At 45.9% G+C, this 16,109-nt stretch overlaps 1 protein-coding gene across 2 annotated transcripts in view; it reads left to right on the forward strand.

The window, feature by feature from the left end:
• Positions 1-12,684, forward strand: part of TPST2 (tyrosylprotein sulfotransferase 2) — a 38,497-nt gene extending 25,813 nt beyond the window's left edge. For both annotated transcript variants that reach the window (XM_025399889.1, XM_025399888.1), the window contains exons 4-7: positions 3,958-4,156; positions 7,693-7,743; positions 10,184-10,232; positions 12,163-12,684. In XM_025399889.1, the coding sequence (XP_025255674.1) occupies positions 3,958-4,156; positions 7,693-7,743; positions 10,184-10,225 (292 nt within the window). In that variant the 3' untranslated portion in view covers positions 10,226-10,232; positions 12,163-12,684. The remainder of the gene's footprint in view (positions 1-3,957; positions 4,157-7,692; positions 7,744-10,183; positions 10,233-12,162) is intronic.
• Positions 12,685-16,109: the final 3,425 nt, after the last annotated feature.

A 16,109-nucleotide genomic window follows, 5' to 3' on the forward strand; every position in this document is an offset into this window, starting at 1 on the left:
GTGATCCTCCCACCTCATCTTCCTGAGTAGCTGGGACTACAGGCATGCGCCACCAAGCTGGGCTAATTTTTGTATTTTTGGTAGAGATGGGGTTTTGCCATGTTGCCCAGGCTGGTCTCAAACTCCTGGCCTCAAGCAATCCTTCCACCTCAGCCTCCCAGAGTCCTGGGTTTACAGGCATGAGCCACCATGCCCAGCCTGGAATCTGCAAACTTTGAATATGCTTTGTAGTAAGGCAATAGTGGGTAAAGGCTAAGAGCTCAGATTCCAGTACAAGGATGTCTGGGTTCAAACCTCAGCTCTGCCACTTCCTAGCTGTGTGACCCTGGGCAAGCGACTCAACCCCTGTGCTTCCATTGCTTCATCTGTAACATGGAAATATAATTTTCGCACTTTATAGATACCTGTGGGCATCAAATACGTTAATACATGTTAGGTGCTATTATTACTGTTTTAGTGTTGATCCTGCTGTTATTGATGGACTACTCATCATCCTGACCATTGTCATTTAATGAGTGCCTACTGTATGGCAAGTATTGGGTTAAGCCCCCAATAAGTTTATCTCCTTTAATCCTTACACCAACCTGAAGACATAGGAACACTTCTTAGCCCCATTTTATAGACCGAAAAATTGAATCTCACAGAGAAGTTACTGGCCTCAGGCTACACAGCTAACAAAGCATGGTGCTAGGATTGGAACCCAGGACTGTTTTTTGGGATTTTTTTTAGTTTTTGTTTTTTTGAGACAGGGTTTCACTCTGTTGCCCAGGCTGGAGTACAGTGGCACGATCCCAGCTCACTGCAGCCTCGGCCTTTTGGGCTCAAGCTATCTCCCGCCTCAGTCTTCTGAGTAGTTGGGACTACAGGCGAGTACCTCCACACCTAGCTCATTTTTTTTTTCTAGTAGAGATGAGATCTCAGTAAGTCTTTCAGGCTGGTCTCCAACTCCTGAGCTCAAGCCATCCTCCTATCTTGACCTCCCAAGTGCTGGGATTACAGGTGCCTGACCTATTGTGTTCTTAAACTCTCCATGTCCAGAACTCCTCCCATCCTACCCTTCACTCCCTCTCATCCTTTCCTTTCCTTCCTCCCTCTGTCCCTTCCTCCCTGCCTTCTTCCATTGGAAAAGCTGCTGTCCCTATCCTGAGACCCAGAGCACTTTGAACAATGCTGGAGCAGAGTATGCAGTCTCTGCGCTTTCCCATCCTGATCAGGCTCTGGATATCCTGAGAGCTCAGCCAAAGGATGGTTCTTCCCCATGGCTGGTCCTGCTGGGCCCCTGCCAGACCCAGAGCAGAGCTAGAGTCTCGAAGCTGCTCTCCCCTTGCAATGAAGTTCCTACATGCCAGGTACCCCAGCCAGTTGATGCTGGAGCTAGGATTTTATAAATTATTATGACAAAACTATTAGGTTACCAAAGTAATACATCTTTACTGTAGAAAATTAGAAAAGATACACCAAAGAAGAAAGGAGAAACAAGCCGTGATCTCACCACCCAGATCTTGATGCGTGGCCTGCTGCACCATTTTCGGGGCCTATTGATGAAACTGGAGTCCAGTGAAACATACTCCTCTGTAGCCTTTTTCCATGGTGGTATGGGAGCCCTTGCCAGTGGTAGCCAGCACTCTTCGGCAGCAGCTTTTGTTGTTGTTGTTGTTGTCATCACAGAGTCTCGCTCTGTCACCCAGGCTGGAATGTAGTGGCGTGATCTCAGCTCACTGCAACCTCCACCTCCCGGGTTCAAGCACTTCTCCCTGCCTCAGCCTCCAGAATAGCTGGGATTACAGGCACCCGCCACCACACCCTGCTAATTTTTATATTTTTAGTAGAGATGGGGTTTTGCCATGTTGACCAGGCTGGTCTCGAACTCCAGACCTCAGGTGATCTGCCTGCCTCGGCCTCCCCAAGTGCTGGGATTACAGGCGTGAGCCACCGCGCCTGGCCTGCAGCATCATTTTGAATAGCTGTGCAACAGGCTGCTACAGGGATTGCCATATTCAACTTCACATTCCCTATTGTTGGACACTTCAGTTATTTCCAGTTTTACTGATGTGTATCAAGCATTGCCCTCATTCATGTTCTGGGATGTGTCCCCCTCATTTCTGCGCCATAAACTCCTAGAGACACAAGGATTTTGGCAAAAGCCATGCACATACTCAAGATTTTTGACATATTGGGTAGAGTTAAGATTTAAATCCAGGTTTGCAGCCTCTGAATCTGTGTTCTACCCACCAGTCCACACCCTTTCACCTTCCCCCATTCTCTTCACCTCACGCCCAGTCTGGTCTTCCTTTTGTTGCCTCATTCTGTTCTTTCCCAAGTCACCTCTTAGTTGGGATAAAAGCATTTAGAACTAGGCCCTTGATCCTGGGGGTTCCCCACCATTCATCCTGTCAGGCCCCTGAGTTATAATTGGTAAGATCCACGTCATTCTGGTGGCTTGGGAAGAGTTTAGGAAGCAGGTTGAAGATGATGGTTATTTCATGGTAGCAGCAAAAATTTGGAAACAACCAAAATGTCTGTCTTTAGGGGAATGGAAAAATAAGTGATGGAGGAAGGCTACAGAGCTGGCAAAAAGAATGGGATATTGAGTGGCGAAAAAAACTATAGCGTATTTGTTTTACAGCTGCAGACGTGTGTGTGTGTGTGTGTGAGAGAGAGAGAGAGAGCAAGCACGAGACAGCGTGCTAACCCTTATTAAAAATTTACAAAGTGTTGACTGGGCACAGTGGCTCATGTCTGGAATCCCAGCACTTTGGGAGGCTGAGGTGGGCAGATCACTTGAGGTCAGGAGTTTGAGACCAACCTGGCCAACATGGTGAAACCCCGTCTATACTAAAAATACAGAAATTAACTGGGCATGGTGGTGCACGCCTGTAGTTTCAGCTACTTGGGAGACTGAGGCAGGAGAATCGTTTGAACCCAGGAGGCGGAGGTTGCAGTGAGCCGAGATCGTGCCACTGCACTCCAGCCTGGGCAACACAGTGAGACTCCATCTCAAAAAAGAAAAAAGAACTTAGAATGTGCCCATGCTTTTCTAAGCACTTTCTTTGTATTAACTCATTGACTCTTCAGAGCACCCCAGTGAGGTAGGTACTGTTATCACTGCCAATTACAGAAGAGGAAATTGAGGCTCAGAGAGGTGAAGTAACTTTCCCAAGGTCACACAGCTGGGGAACAGCTGGCATTTGAACCCAGGCAGTCTGGCTCCCTGGTCTGCTCTTATCCACCCTACAGGAAAAGGTTACCGAGAGTGGTGTGCTCTACAGTGCAAAGGCTGAGTACCTGTAGGAAGCTGATGGACTGGCAGTGATGAACACATTGGCTTTTAGCTTTATCATTAGTGTTTTATTACTTTTTTAGGGACAAATTTTTTTTTTTTTTTTGAGACAGGGTCTTGCTCTGTTGCCCAGTCTGGAGTGCAGTGGTACAATCACAGCTCAGGCTCACTGCTTCCTCAACCTCCCGGGCTCAAGCAATTCTCCCATCTCAGCCTCCTGAGCAGCTGGGACTACAGGCACTTGTTACCATGCCCAGCTTATTTTTGTAATGGGGTTTCACCACATTGCCCAAGTTGGTGTCAAACTCCTGAGCTCAAGCGATCCTTCTGCCTTGGCCTCCTGAAGTGCTGGGATCACAGGTGCGAGCCATTGTGCCTGACCTAAACTGTTGTTATTTTTTAAGCTGGAGAAGTCAAGAAAGCAGAATGTATGTACCCATGGTGTATACTGCTAGTACTTTCTTCTGACTTCTCACTGCATGCTGTGTTCCCATTGTACAGAGGAGGTATGAGGAGGCAAAAATGACTCACCTGCTGTCTCACAGTTGATGGGGCAGAGCTAGGTAGAGGCCAAGTTTCTCCAGTCTTTCCTGCTGCCCCAGTGTGGCTGAGCAGGGAACCCGCTCAGGCACCATCTGGGTCTGCCCTGCCCTCTCCAGCCTCTTCTCTCTCCCCAGGATCGAGCGGTCCACGGACCAGGTCATCAAGCCTGTTAACCTGGAAGCACTCTCCAAGTGGACTGGCCACATCCCTGGGGACGTGGTGCGGGACATGGCCCAGATCGCCCCCATGCTGGCTCAGCTCGGCTATGACCCTTATGCAAACCCCCCCAACTACGGCAACCCTGACCCCATCGTCGTCAATAACACACAGCGGGTGAGTGTGCACCTGTACTTGCGTAAGTGTGCTCTTGGGGATCTGGGGTTTTTGCAGATATGGAAGCTCCAGCCACCTGAGGAAATGTTCAGTCTCTCGATTCCTGGTCATCTGATTTGTTTCTATCTGATGGACACAGTGAACTGCATGATTGCTTGGATTTCCGTTTTGCTTGGGCTACAGGGAAGCTCAAAGTCAACTGGTAGCCTATCTCTCATACTCTTAACAGCAGGCCAGCTTGTACACTAATTTCATCTTATTTCTCTAATTTTATTTACACTTTTACCCCTATTTCCCTGGCTATTTGTTTATCTGTTTGTAAAGCACCTCAAGCCTTTGTTGAGAGGGGATATAAATAAATAAGATATTGGTCCCTTTCTTGCCTGATAAGGTTTAATGTTGATTTCTCAGACAAATGTGAGTTTGGGGCTGTTTACATTACGTTTAAAATTATCCTTGGTTAAGGTGGTGAAGGGAAATGACTTTTTTTGTTTTGTGTTGTTTTGTTTGAGACATGGTCTTGCTCTGTTGCCCAAGCTGGGTGCATTGGTGCAGTTATAGCTACTGCAGCCCCATACTTCTGGGCTTAAGCCATCCTTTCACCCCAGGCTCCTGAGTAGCTAGGACTACAGGTGCACGCCACCATGCACAGCTAATTTTATTTTTTATAAAGGCGGGGTCTCGCTGTGTTGCGCAGGCTGGTCTAGAACTCCTGACCGTAAGGGATCCCCCTGCTTCACTCTCCCAAAGTGCTGAGATTACAGGTGTGAGCCTCCAGTGACTGACAAAATGCTTTTGAAGTGTTAAAGGAGGCTAATACCCACTGGGTAAAAGAACAGTTAGCACGTTGATGGCTTTATGTATACATTGCTGTTACAGCTTCTAGTTTACTTGAAGTGCTGTGTTCTAACTTCCTTATAGGCAAATATTTGAAAACGGGACCGAGGCCTGAGGAAGAGCTTTCAGAGCCCTTACATCATTAAGACCCAGAGTCTTTAAGCTAAGCTCAGCATTTCTGAGCATGTGCTGATTTTAGGAAGTGAACAGTTCTTGTATTGAATCACAACGGAAAAAAGTTAATCGTCTCTTAGTTCCGTAACCCTTCAGTTGGCTCAACGAGAAAGTTTCTGTTTGGTGCTAGTAAGTCATTAGCGCCTGCCTCTCCAACACTCGCTCATCTCTCTTTAACAAAGAGAATTTACCAACACTGAGCTTTGGGGGCTGTGCCCTTGTAATTGAAGGGTAAGCTTTGTCTGTGGGTCTCGTGAGTTCCTCTTCCTCTTGACATTAGTTGATTTTGCAGACATCTATTTACGGAAATACTCAGAGATTCAATGTACGTACCCAGCCAACACTGACAGGTGAATGGCTGCAACCCAGATGTGGTTTGTTTTTTTTATTATAAATATTATTATTGATTTTTATTTTGTTATTATTCCTTCATAATAGTAATCTTTAAAGCCTACTTACGTGTTTTACATACTTTTATCTACCTATGGGCTGTACATGTATTATCATAATAAAAAATTAATTAACTGGATTAAAAAGAAGATGGTAGTGATCTCACAATCCAGCCCCAGGTGCTTCTCAGAAGCAGAGGCGAGGACCGGCTGGGGACACTGCAGTAGTGGGCTGGGGTGTTGCTTACTTCACCGTTCTCAGCCAAGGGCCCAGCAGTGGCTCCTCTGGGGTCTCCTTAAAAGGTGGCTGGCTGCCCCTGGCTTGCCCCAAGCTATGGGTCAGAAGTTCCTAGAGTAAGGCCCGACTTTATGTATTTTATAAAACATAAATAATTTTCATGAGCACTGGTGGTTAACATCAACTGTTTGGAGCTTTTTGTGTTTGTTTATTTAAAATAGAAGCTGTCTCTCACTTTCATCCCAAGAGGTTTCTTGCCTGGGGCGGTCAACACGTCTTGGCAAGTGCTAGATCCCTGGTTTAGTTTTTGCCATAGCTTGGTTGTTACTGCGAAGATAAGTCCTCTCACTAAGCCCTGTGAGTGTGCATGCATGCCTGTGTGCTTCTGTGTGTGCTGTGGACCCTGTGTGTTCCAATAATGGATCCTGGGACTCAGTAAATGCAGTGGCTAAAAGGACATCTATGCTGATGAAATCGTCTCTGCCTGCACTGCCCATATGGTAGCCACTAGCCATGTGTGGCCACTGATCCTGTAAAGGGAGGCTAGTCCAAAGTGAGAGGTACTGTTAGTGTAAAATACACACTAGATTTTGAAGACTTAGGACAAAAAAACAAGTATGTAATGTTTCTCATTAGTCACTTTTATGTAAATTACATATTGAGATGTTCATATATTAGATAGACTGGACATGATGGCTCATGTCTATAATCCTAGCACTTTTGGAGGCCAAAGCAGGCAGATGGCTTGAGCCTAGGAGTTTGAGACCATCCTGGGTAACACGGTGAAACCTCATCTCTACTAAAAATACAGAAAATTAGCTGGACATGGTGGCGCGTGCCTGTAGTCACAGCTACTCAGGAGGCTGAGGTGGGAGAATCACCTAAGGCTGGGAAGTGGAGGCTGCAGTGAGCCGTGATTGCACTACTGCACTCCAGCCTGGGCTATGGGAGTGAGACCCTGTCTCAAAAAAAAAAAAAAGCTATATCAAATTAAATAAAAGATATTATTAGAATTAATTTCCCTTGTTTCATTTTATTTTTAAACATGACTACTAGCGGAAAGGCCTGAAATGTTCTGGTTCTAACTTCAGGGCCTTTGCTCTGTTGCCTCTGCCTGGAGGGCTTTTTCTTCTGAGCTTAGCCTACCTATTTTTCCTTGTCCTTTGGGTCTCAACTCAAAGGTTATCTATTTCAAGAGGCCCTTTTTATTTTTATTTATATTTTCTTAGAGACAGGGTCTCGCTCTGTCACTCAGGCTGGAGCGGAGTGATGTGATCATGCTTCAACGCAGCCTCAACCTCCCGGGCTCAACCAATCCTGCAACCAAGGCTGCAGTAGCTCCAGAGTAGCTGGGACTATAAGTGCATGCCACCACGCCCAGCTAATTTTTAATTTTTGTAGAGATGGGGTTTTGCTGTGTTTCCCAGGCTGGTCTCAAACTCCTAGACTCAAGTGATCCTCCTGCCTTGGCCTCCAGCAGTGCTGGGATTACAGGCGTGAGTCACTGCGCCTGACATGAGTCCCTTCTTGACCATCCACTCAAAAGAATCCCCCTGGTTACTCCTAATCACACCTCTTGACTGTATTTTCTTCACAACAGTTCCCATGGTTTGCTATGTCCTTGTTTATTTGTGTTTATTGTTTCTTGTGTGTTCATCTGGTGCCTCCTCTAGAACGGTAGCTCTAGGGAAACAGGAATTTCAATTATTGGTTAACATTGTGTCAACCAGACACAATACATAGAATAATGCCTGGAAGAAGAGGAGCTTAATCAATGTTTGATGGATGGAGGGATGGATGGGTGGATGGCGAGGTGGATGACTAGATGTGTTGGGAATGACAACATTTTATTTTTTGGTCATTTTCATAATAGTGATACTTCTTTTTCTCTTCCTTAGGTCTTGAAAGGGGACTATAAAACACCAGCCAATCTGAAAGGATATTTTCAGGTTAGAAACCCCAAGGAGAATTCCGAATTCTGTCTTTCTCAGCTATACCTCCAGCTGGCTGTATACCCTTGGATGTGTCACTTCTCTACTCTGGTTAATGGTTTTCCCATTTTAAAAAGGGGGATGCGGGCTGGCTGCCTGTAATCCCACCACTTTGGGAGGCTGAGGCAGGTGGATCACAAGGTCAGGAGTTCAAGACCAGCCTGACCAACATGGTGAAACCCCATCTCTACTAAAAATACAAAAATTATCCAGGCGTGGTGGCACACACCTGTAATCTCAGCTACTCGGGAGGCTAAGGCAGGAGAATCGCTTGAAGCCAAGAGGCAGAGGTTGCAGTGAGCTGAGATCACGCCACTGCACTCTCTAGCCTGGGCAACAGAGCGAGACTCCATCTCAAGAAAAAAAAAAGTGAGGGGTGCTGTGGTGATGTGGGCTGGACTAGAGGGTCTCTAAGCACTGATCCGGCTGGGGCACATCTTAGTGGCCCTTCTGTCATGGAGCAGCCTTTCACTACATCTTCTGGCTTGAATGCAGTTGGAGGGACTTTGTGGGGACTTTTTTCTTGGGCTTTCTTTCTTTTCTTTCCTTTTTTTTTTTTTTTTTTTTTTTTTGAGACTAGAATGCAGTGGTGTGATCATGGCACGCTGCAGCCTCCTCCTCCTGGGTTCAAGCAATCCTCCCACCTCAGCCTCCCAGGTAGCTAGGACTACAGACACACACCACCATGCCCGGTTAATTTTTGTGTTTTTTTTGTAGAGACGGGGTTTTGGCATGTTGCCCAAGCTTGAGCTGTATTATTTATAATAAACAGGTAGCAGTTAGTAAAGTGTGCTCCTGTGTCCTTTGAGCTGTTCTAGTGAATTATCAAACCAGAGTGGGGGTTGTGGGAACCTCCAGATCTGTAGTTGGCTGGGAAGAAGTGTGGATAGCCTGCGCACCCCATTGCAGCTGGCATCTAAAGTAGGGCAGTTTGGGAACTGAGCCCTTAATCTATGGCAGCTGATGCTAACTAAGTCTGGGAGTCGGTGTCAGAACTGAACTGAATTGTTGAACGCCCAATTGGTATCCAGATAATCAGAATTGGTCACTGATATTGGAAAACACCCATAAGCCAATATCTGAAAGATTAAAACTAGGTCTGCCACACAAAGCTCTGGATAGAAAAGGCTTCCCAGCAGAGGGAACCGTGAACACCTGAAAGCGGGGAGGGTGGCCGAAACCTCTGGAATGCATATGCACTTTTGCATTCGTTGCAATTATATTTTTGTTTGTTTCTATCCCAATGTGATTTACAGGAATGTTCATTACCGTTTTAATGTTCAAGCTGCCTTGTTTTGCTTTCTTAATATTTTCCTATCTTTTGAGTTTCACCGGCACCATTTTGGACGGCTACATAGCGTTCTGTGGAATGCATGTGCTACCATTTACTAAACAGCTTATTCCAGACCATTTCCAGTTTTTAACGACATCCAGAATGACATTATGTGCACAGTGGAGGACAGTAGGGAGATGAGGGTTGGAAATAGAGGCTTGACACAACTTACCTGCAAGGCAGCCCTCCTGAGCATGGGGGTATGCCGTTCCTTCGTATTTTGTTCCTAAAAGCAACAAAAACCAGTCCCAGGTCAGCTAGACATCTTGCATACGTCATACACTGCAGGGAATTATAAACTGCCCTAACCCTTTTTGTTTGTTTGTTTTTTGTTTTTTGTTTTTGAGATGGAGTTTTCCTCTTGTTGCCCAGGCTGGAGTGCAATGGTGCAGTCTCGGCTCACTGCAGCCTCTGCCTCCCAGGTTCAAGCCATTCTTCTGCCTCAGCCTCTCAAGTAGCTGGGATTATGGGCACTGGCCACCATGCCCGGCTAATTTTTGTATTTTTAGTAGAGAAGGGGTTTCTCCATGTTGGCCAATCTGGTCTCGAACTCCTGACCTCAAGTGATCCACCCACCTCGGCCTGCCAAAGCTCTGGGATTACAGGTGTGAGCCACGGCACCCAGCCAAGATACCCTTATTCTTTCAGAGATTCCAAGGGTTTGGGGAGCTGTGTGCCAGGAACTGGGGACAGTGACCAAATATTTATTATTACACCACAGCTGAAATGCCATCGTGTAGAGTCCTTTCCTGGCCACCGTTTTTGAAATAGCACAGATACTGATCACTCATAGCAGCCTGTCACATTGCGCAGGTTTGACATTATCTTGCATCTGTGCATGTTCAATACGCTTTTTCTCCAACTTGAACGTAAGTTCCGTGATCCTAGGTTTGGGTCTGTCACACTCACCACGCTATCCCAGCACATGGCACATAGTAGATGTACAGTAAATACTCCATGAGTAAGCATGTGCATGCCTCAGTGATGCTGAGGGGTGACCCTCAAGACAGTGAGGCATCCCCCACCTGGCTGTGACCCCTTCCTCTGTGTATTGTCTTTCTCCAGGTGAACCAGAACAGCACCTCCTCCCACTTAGGAAGCTCATGATTTCCAGGTAAGCCTGTGGACTTCACTGGGGGTTCCCGCTGCTTCTGGGTGGCCCCAGAGCCACTTTTCTGAAAAGCCACTTTTCTGTCCTTCCAGAGCCTCCCTGGGGGAGTCATGTCCACTAGGGTGGGCTGACCCAGCCCCATCGGAGGTTTCCATGGTGACAGACTGGGGATGCTATTTATAGAATCAAGGCTTAGTCTTCTAGCTCTGGATCAAGGACAGGGAGAGGGATTAACGCTGAACCAACCAGAAAAAGGTTTGTCTGACACTGGGGACGGGGCAGGAAGGACCCCTATGATGGGGGACGGGGAGATTCCGGAACCATTTCTGCACAGAATGCTGTCTGCCAGTCTGGCTTCTACAAACAGCATCAGCGTTGGGCCACAGCAATTAATGTTCTAATAACAGTCACAAGCAGTTATGTTCTAAGAATAACCCCCATGGCCATTGGGCCAGGTACTGGTCCTGTGTTACTCATTTAACCCTCAGCATCCTTGGGAGGCAGATGACATGATCATTCCATTTTACAGAAGAGAAAACCAAAGCACAGAGAAGGGCTTTGACTTGCCCAAGGCTACACAGCCATCAAGGGACAGACTTCCTCCCAGGTTTGCTTCTAGTGAATGATTTTAAGTGCACATTTATCCATCCATATTCTACTAAGGGGTGGGGAAAGGGATTTTTTGAACTTGGCAATTCAAAGATTTAAGAACTCCAGGTTTAACTTCCTTCAGCCCCTGTTTTCTTCATCTGGAGAATGGGGATTCATCATTGCCCACCTCTGAGGTTGGCCATAAGATGGCGTGAGCTGGCCCAGGTGGGAGTGCTTGGAAACTGTGAAGTGCTGGGCCCTCGCTGTGGACTTGGGCACTGGAGTTAAGGCTGCATGAGTGAGCTCGCTTCCTTCTGTCCCCCAGCCTCTATGATCAGGTTCAAGAAAACCTCAAGGGAGGTTATTTTACATTGAAACACAGCTTCCAGCTTGGACTCTTATTTTTAGTCTCTTCATCTATTTTTAAACAATTGGCATACGTTTTAGTTTTTCTTTCAATTTACTTTGCTCCAATCTGCAAGGACTCTGTCATTATCAGGGTTCCCATCTTGAGTTGCACTAAGATCCCAGAGTTTTTGTTTTTTAGGTGTTTTTTGTTTTTTGTTTTTTTTGAGACAGTCTCACCCTGTTGCCCAGGCTGGAGTGCAGTGGCACGATCTCAGCTCACTGCAATCTCCACCTTCTGGGGTTCAAGTGAGTCTCATGCCTCAGCCTTCCACGTAGCTGGGATTACAAGTGGGCACCACCACACCCAGCTAATTTTTGTATTTTTAGTAGAAATGGGGTTTCACCATGTTGGCCAGGCTGGTCTCGAACTCCTGGTCTCAGTGATCTGCCTGCCTCAGCCTCCCAAAGTGCTAGGATTACAGGCATGAGCCACTGCGCCCACCCAAGATCCCATAGTTCTATTCCAAAAAAGAACCCTGTCATGAAAAACAGCTTTCCTCCCTATCATTAGTAGACGCCTGGACCTTCTCATTGACAAAGGCAGATTTGTTACTTGTTTTACTGTTTAAATGAGATATCATATACATGGCGCTTTAGCTGATCCTGGATACAGAGTTGGTCTTGAACAAACATGAATCCTGCCCTTGCCTCCAAGAATTCATCAGTATTTATCACATAATCACTGTCGTTTGCTCTGTATCCATAGAAAAAAGTGTATATTTGAGGTCCAGTGGATGCAAGATGAGATGTGGGGAAGAACCCAGGAAACGTTTTTAAATTTAAACTCTCTCTGGCCATCTGGGATGCATTCGTAAAACCTTACATGCTTATGCGAATGGATGAAGACAGTATGTTCTGCAATCACATGTATAAATATAAATGATCTATTTCAGAATTGTTACTCTGAGTCTAACACAGTCTTCCCCCCTTTCAGATCTCTGCAAATGAACTTCATTGCCAAGAAGAGAAGAAACTGCATTTAAGTGGAAATCGGACCTCTAATCCAAGCATATTGCTTGCTATTAATCGCCAAAACAGGACTGCTGATGAGGAATGTATTTGCATATGTTTGCAAAAGCTGAATCATTGAAAATGTACCTTGAAACTCTCTATCTTTGGACACGCCAGGGTAGAGAACGAAGGGTATGGAAGTAGTCCGGCTTTTGAAACTTAGGTATTTTATATTTTTCCCCTCAAGAACTTTTTTTTAAGAGAAAGATTTGCCATCCTCCTTAATTTGCAGGACTGCCTTGGTGGCTTTGTTTGCTGGGACAAGGCCCACAAACTGTGCCTCTCCTATTGACCCTTACTTTGAATTCAAAGAATCTATTTAAGAATTTAATATATGAGGCTTTCTTTGATTCCTCCTCAGTTCTACCTAGTTTCACAGAGAAAAAAAAATACTCTTTGAATAAAGTGAACAGGGGCTCATTTGTTTATGCCTTACTTTACTGAATGAATAGGGTTTTTTTTTTTTTTTCTTTCCATACTGGATTTTGTCAGGGAGATTTGTGATGAGCAAAAAGCTGGGGAATATAGGTGCATGTAAGGCACAGCCGAATTCTTGTGTTGGGATCCCCAAGGCCACCCCCAGAATCGATGATTGGCTAGAACTCAGAATTCAGAAGAGCTATTATCCTCATGGTTATGGTTTATTACAGCAAAAGGATGCACATTAGAATCAGCAAAACAGGCCGGGTGCAGTGGCTCATGCCTGCAATCACAGCACTTTGGGAGGCAGAGGCAGGAGGATCACCTGAGGTCAGGAGTTCGAGACCAGCCTGGCCAACATGGTGAAACTCCGTCTCTACTAAAAATACAAAAATTAGCTGGGTGTGGTGGTGTGCACCTGTAATCCCAGCCACTCAGGAGGCTGAGGCAGGAGAATCGCCTGAACCTGGGAGGTGGAGGTTGCAGTGAGCTGAGATCGTGCCATTTTATTCCAGCCTGAGTGACAGAGCAAGACGCCATCTCAAAATAAAATCAGCAAGAGAAAAAGGTGCACAGGGCAGAGTCCAGGAGAGACCAGCCTCAAGCTTCCAGTTGTCCTCTCCCAGTAGAGTCTTACAGACACGCTTAATTTTCCCAGCAATGATATATGACACCACATACTAAATATTACCAGCCAGAAAGCTCACCCTAGCCTTGGGGTCTAGGTTTTTATTGCATGTCAGTCACATGGGGCAATCACATGACTTACTTTAGTTACGTAATCACCAGCCGCTCCAGAGGTCAAAATGATACAGCATGGCCCAAGGTCCCCACCGTAAACCACATTATGAGCACAAACTATCTGGCCTGGTATGGCCCAAGGCCTGAGGTATATAAAGACACCCCTATTTGGGAGGATATTCGAAGGACTTAGAGGTTATCTCTCAGGAGCCCATTAAGGCCAGTTTTTTCTTTGAGATGTGCTGGGTTTGGACACTTCAAGCCTGCTGAGTTAACCCTTTATAGCAGTCACCAAATGCTGAGGGACGAACTAGGCCTACAATAAGTTTGTAGCTTTAAGGGTTAAAGTGTTTTACCCATACCTCCTTGCCTTATATCTCATGATAATATGAGGCTTTTGGAAGGCAGTGACTTATTGTGGCTTGGAGCATGGGTTTTTGGAGTCAGTCTGACCTCCTGGCTGTATGGCTTGAGACTTTGTCTCTTCATCTATAAAATGGGGAAGTTAAAAGTTCGTAGTGTGTGTGTGTGTCTGCGTGTGTTCAGACAGAATCTCGCTCTGTCACTCAGGCTAGAGTACAGTGGCGTGATCATAGCTCACTGCAGCCTCGGTCTCCTAGGGTCAAGTGATCCTCCCAGCTTAGCCTCCTGAGTAGCTGGGACTACAGGCATGTGCCACCACACCTGGCTTCTTTTTATTTTTATTTTTACTTTATCTTTTTTTTTTTTTTGTAGAGACGAGATCTTTCTATGCTGTCCAGGCTGAACTTCATGGTTTTATTGGGGATGGCTAATGGATGACGTTGGTGGTGGTCCTTGGTACCAGATAAGCCCTCAGTGTGAAGCAGCTCTTATCTCTCCTTGTCTTGAGACTGCTCTGGAATGGTAATTAGGCTTTTTTGAAGGTGTGACCCTTTTTGTTCATTTCTTCAGCAGTTACTTATTATTTTTTAAATTTTTGACACACAGTCTCTGATAAATGATCATTCACCAATCACCAATTACTCTCCTTGCTCTGTTAAGTGTGACACTGTCCCTTTGAGAATCTGGTGACAGCTGTGCATCCCCTCCCCCACACACACCAAAAAAAAAATTTATGTCTGGTTCCAGGAATTACCTTTTATGAGAAGTCCATCCATGAAGACCCTGGATATTCAGAGAGCTTTCTGGGAAAACACTGAAAGAAAATAAAGAGGCTGGGCCTGGTGGCTCATGCTTGTAATCCCAGCACTTTGGGAGGCCAAGGTGGGCAGATAACCTGAGGTCAGGAGTTCGAGACCAGCCTGGCCAATGTGGCAAAACTCCATCTACCAAAAATACAAAAATTAGCTGGACGTGGTGGTGCATGCCTGTAGTTGCAGCTACTTGACAGTCTGAGGCAGGAGAATTGCTTGAACCCAGGAGGCAGAGGTTGCAGTGAGCCAAGATCATGCTATTGCACTCCAGCCTGGGCAACAGAGCAAGACTCCATCTCAAAAATAAAATAAATAAAATAAAATAAATAAAATTTCTGTCTCTAGCCGCCAAGTGGTAGCACTGGGTCTTGTTCCCTGAAAAAAACTAGGCTCAGAATCCACTCTCATTTCATCTCCTCTGATTTGATCTGAAAAGATTTTGTTTAGAGTACTACATGAATATATTGTAAAACATGGGACAATCAGAATTCATGGTAAGAAGGCAAGGGGCTCTATTTGTACCTCCTCTCAATATCTCCTTTCTTCCCTAAAGGTAATGCTACCATTTTCTGTTTGTACATAGTCTTCCAGACTTTAAATTTTTGAACATATAAATATTATCATCTTAAAGATGTATGGAAAAAACCATTTTGAGTAGGTTATTCCAAAATGTAATTTAACAGATTGTTCTGCAGGATTGTTTGTTTGTTTGCTTTGGAGACAGAGTCCCGCTTTGTTGCTCAGGCTGCAGTGCAGTGGCACAAACATAGCTCACTGCAACCTCTAACTCCTGGGCTCAAGCAATCCTTTCACCTCAGCCTCCTGAGTGGCTGGACCATGACACGGGGCTAACTTTCTATTTTTTGTAAAGAGGGGAATTACTGTGTTGCCCAGGCTGGTCTCAAACTCCTGGGCTCAAGCAATCCTGCCTCAGCCTCTCAAAGTGTTGGGATTACAGGCGTGAGCCACCGCACCTGGCTCCTGGAGCGCTTCTGAAGTGAACATATGCTGATCTAACACCATGCCTTTTACCAGCTGCCTGTTCTAGAGCAAACCATCTTTTTTTTTTTTTTTTTTTTTTTTTGAGACGGAGTCTCGCTTTGTCCCCCAGGCTGGAGTGCAGTGGCGCAATCTCGGCTCACTGCAAGCTCCTCCCAGGTTCACGCCATTCTCCTACCTCATCCTCCTGAGTAGGCGTCCGCCACCACGCCTGGTTAATTTTGTATTTTTAAGAGACGGGGTTTCACCGTGTCAGCCAGGATGGTCTCGATCTCCTGACTTCATGATCCGCCCGCCTCGGCCTCCCAAAGTGCTGGGATTACAGGCATGAGCCACCGTGCCCGGCTGAGCAAATCATGTTTTTTGAGCATTCCACTTTGGCTAGGCCCTTAGGCTGTTAGCAGTTTTCATTGCTACTAGCAAAGCTGCAGTGGATATTCTCCTGCACATATAACCTCTTGGTGCCACTGTATGAGTGAGTCTCTGCAAAATGAGAAGTAGAATTGCTAGGGTGAAAGGCACACATACTAACTTT

Source organism: Theropithecus gelada, chromosome 10 (genome assembly GCF_003255815.1).
Source record: "Theropithecus gelada isolate Dixy chromosome 10, Tgel_1.0, whole genome shotgun sequence".
NCBI lineage: Eukaryota > Metazoa > Chordata > Mammalia > Primates > Cercopithecidae > Theropithecus > Theropithecus gelada.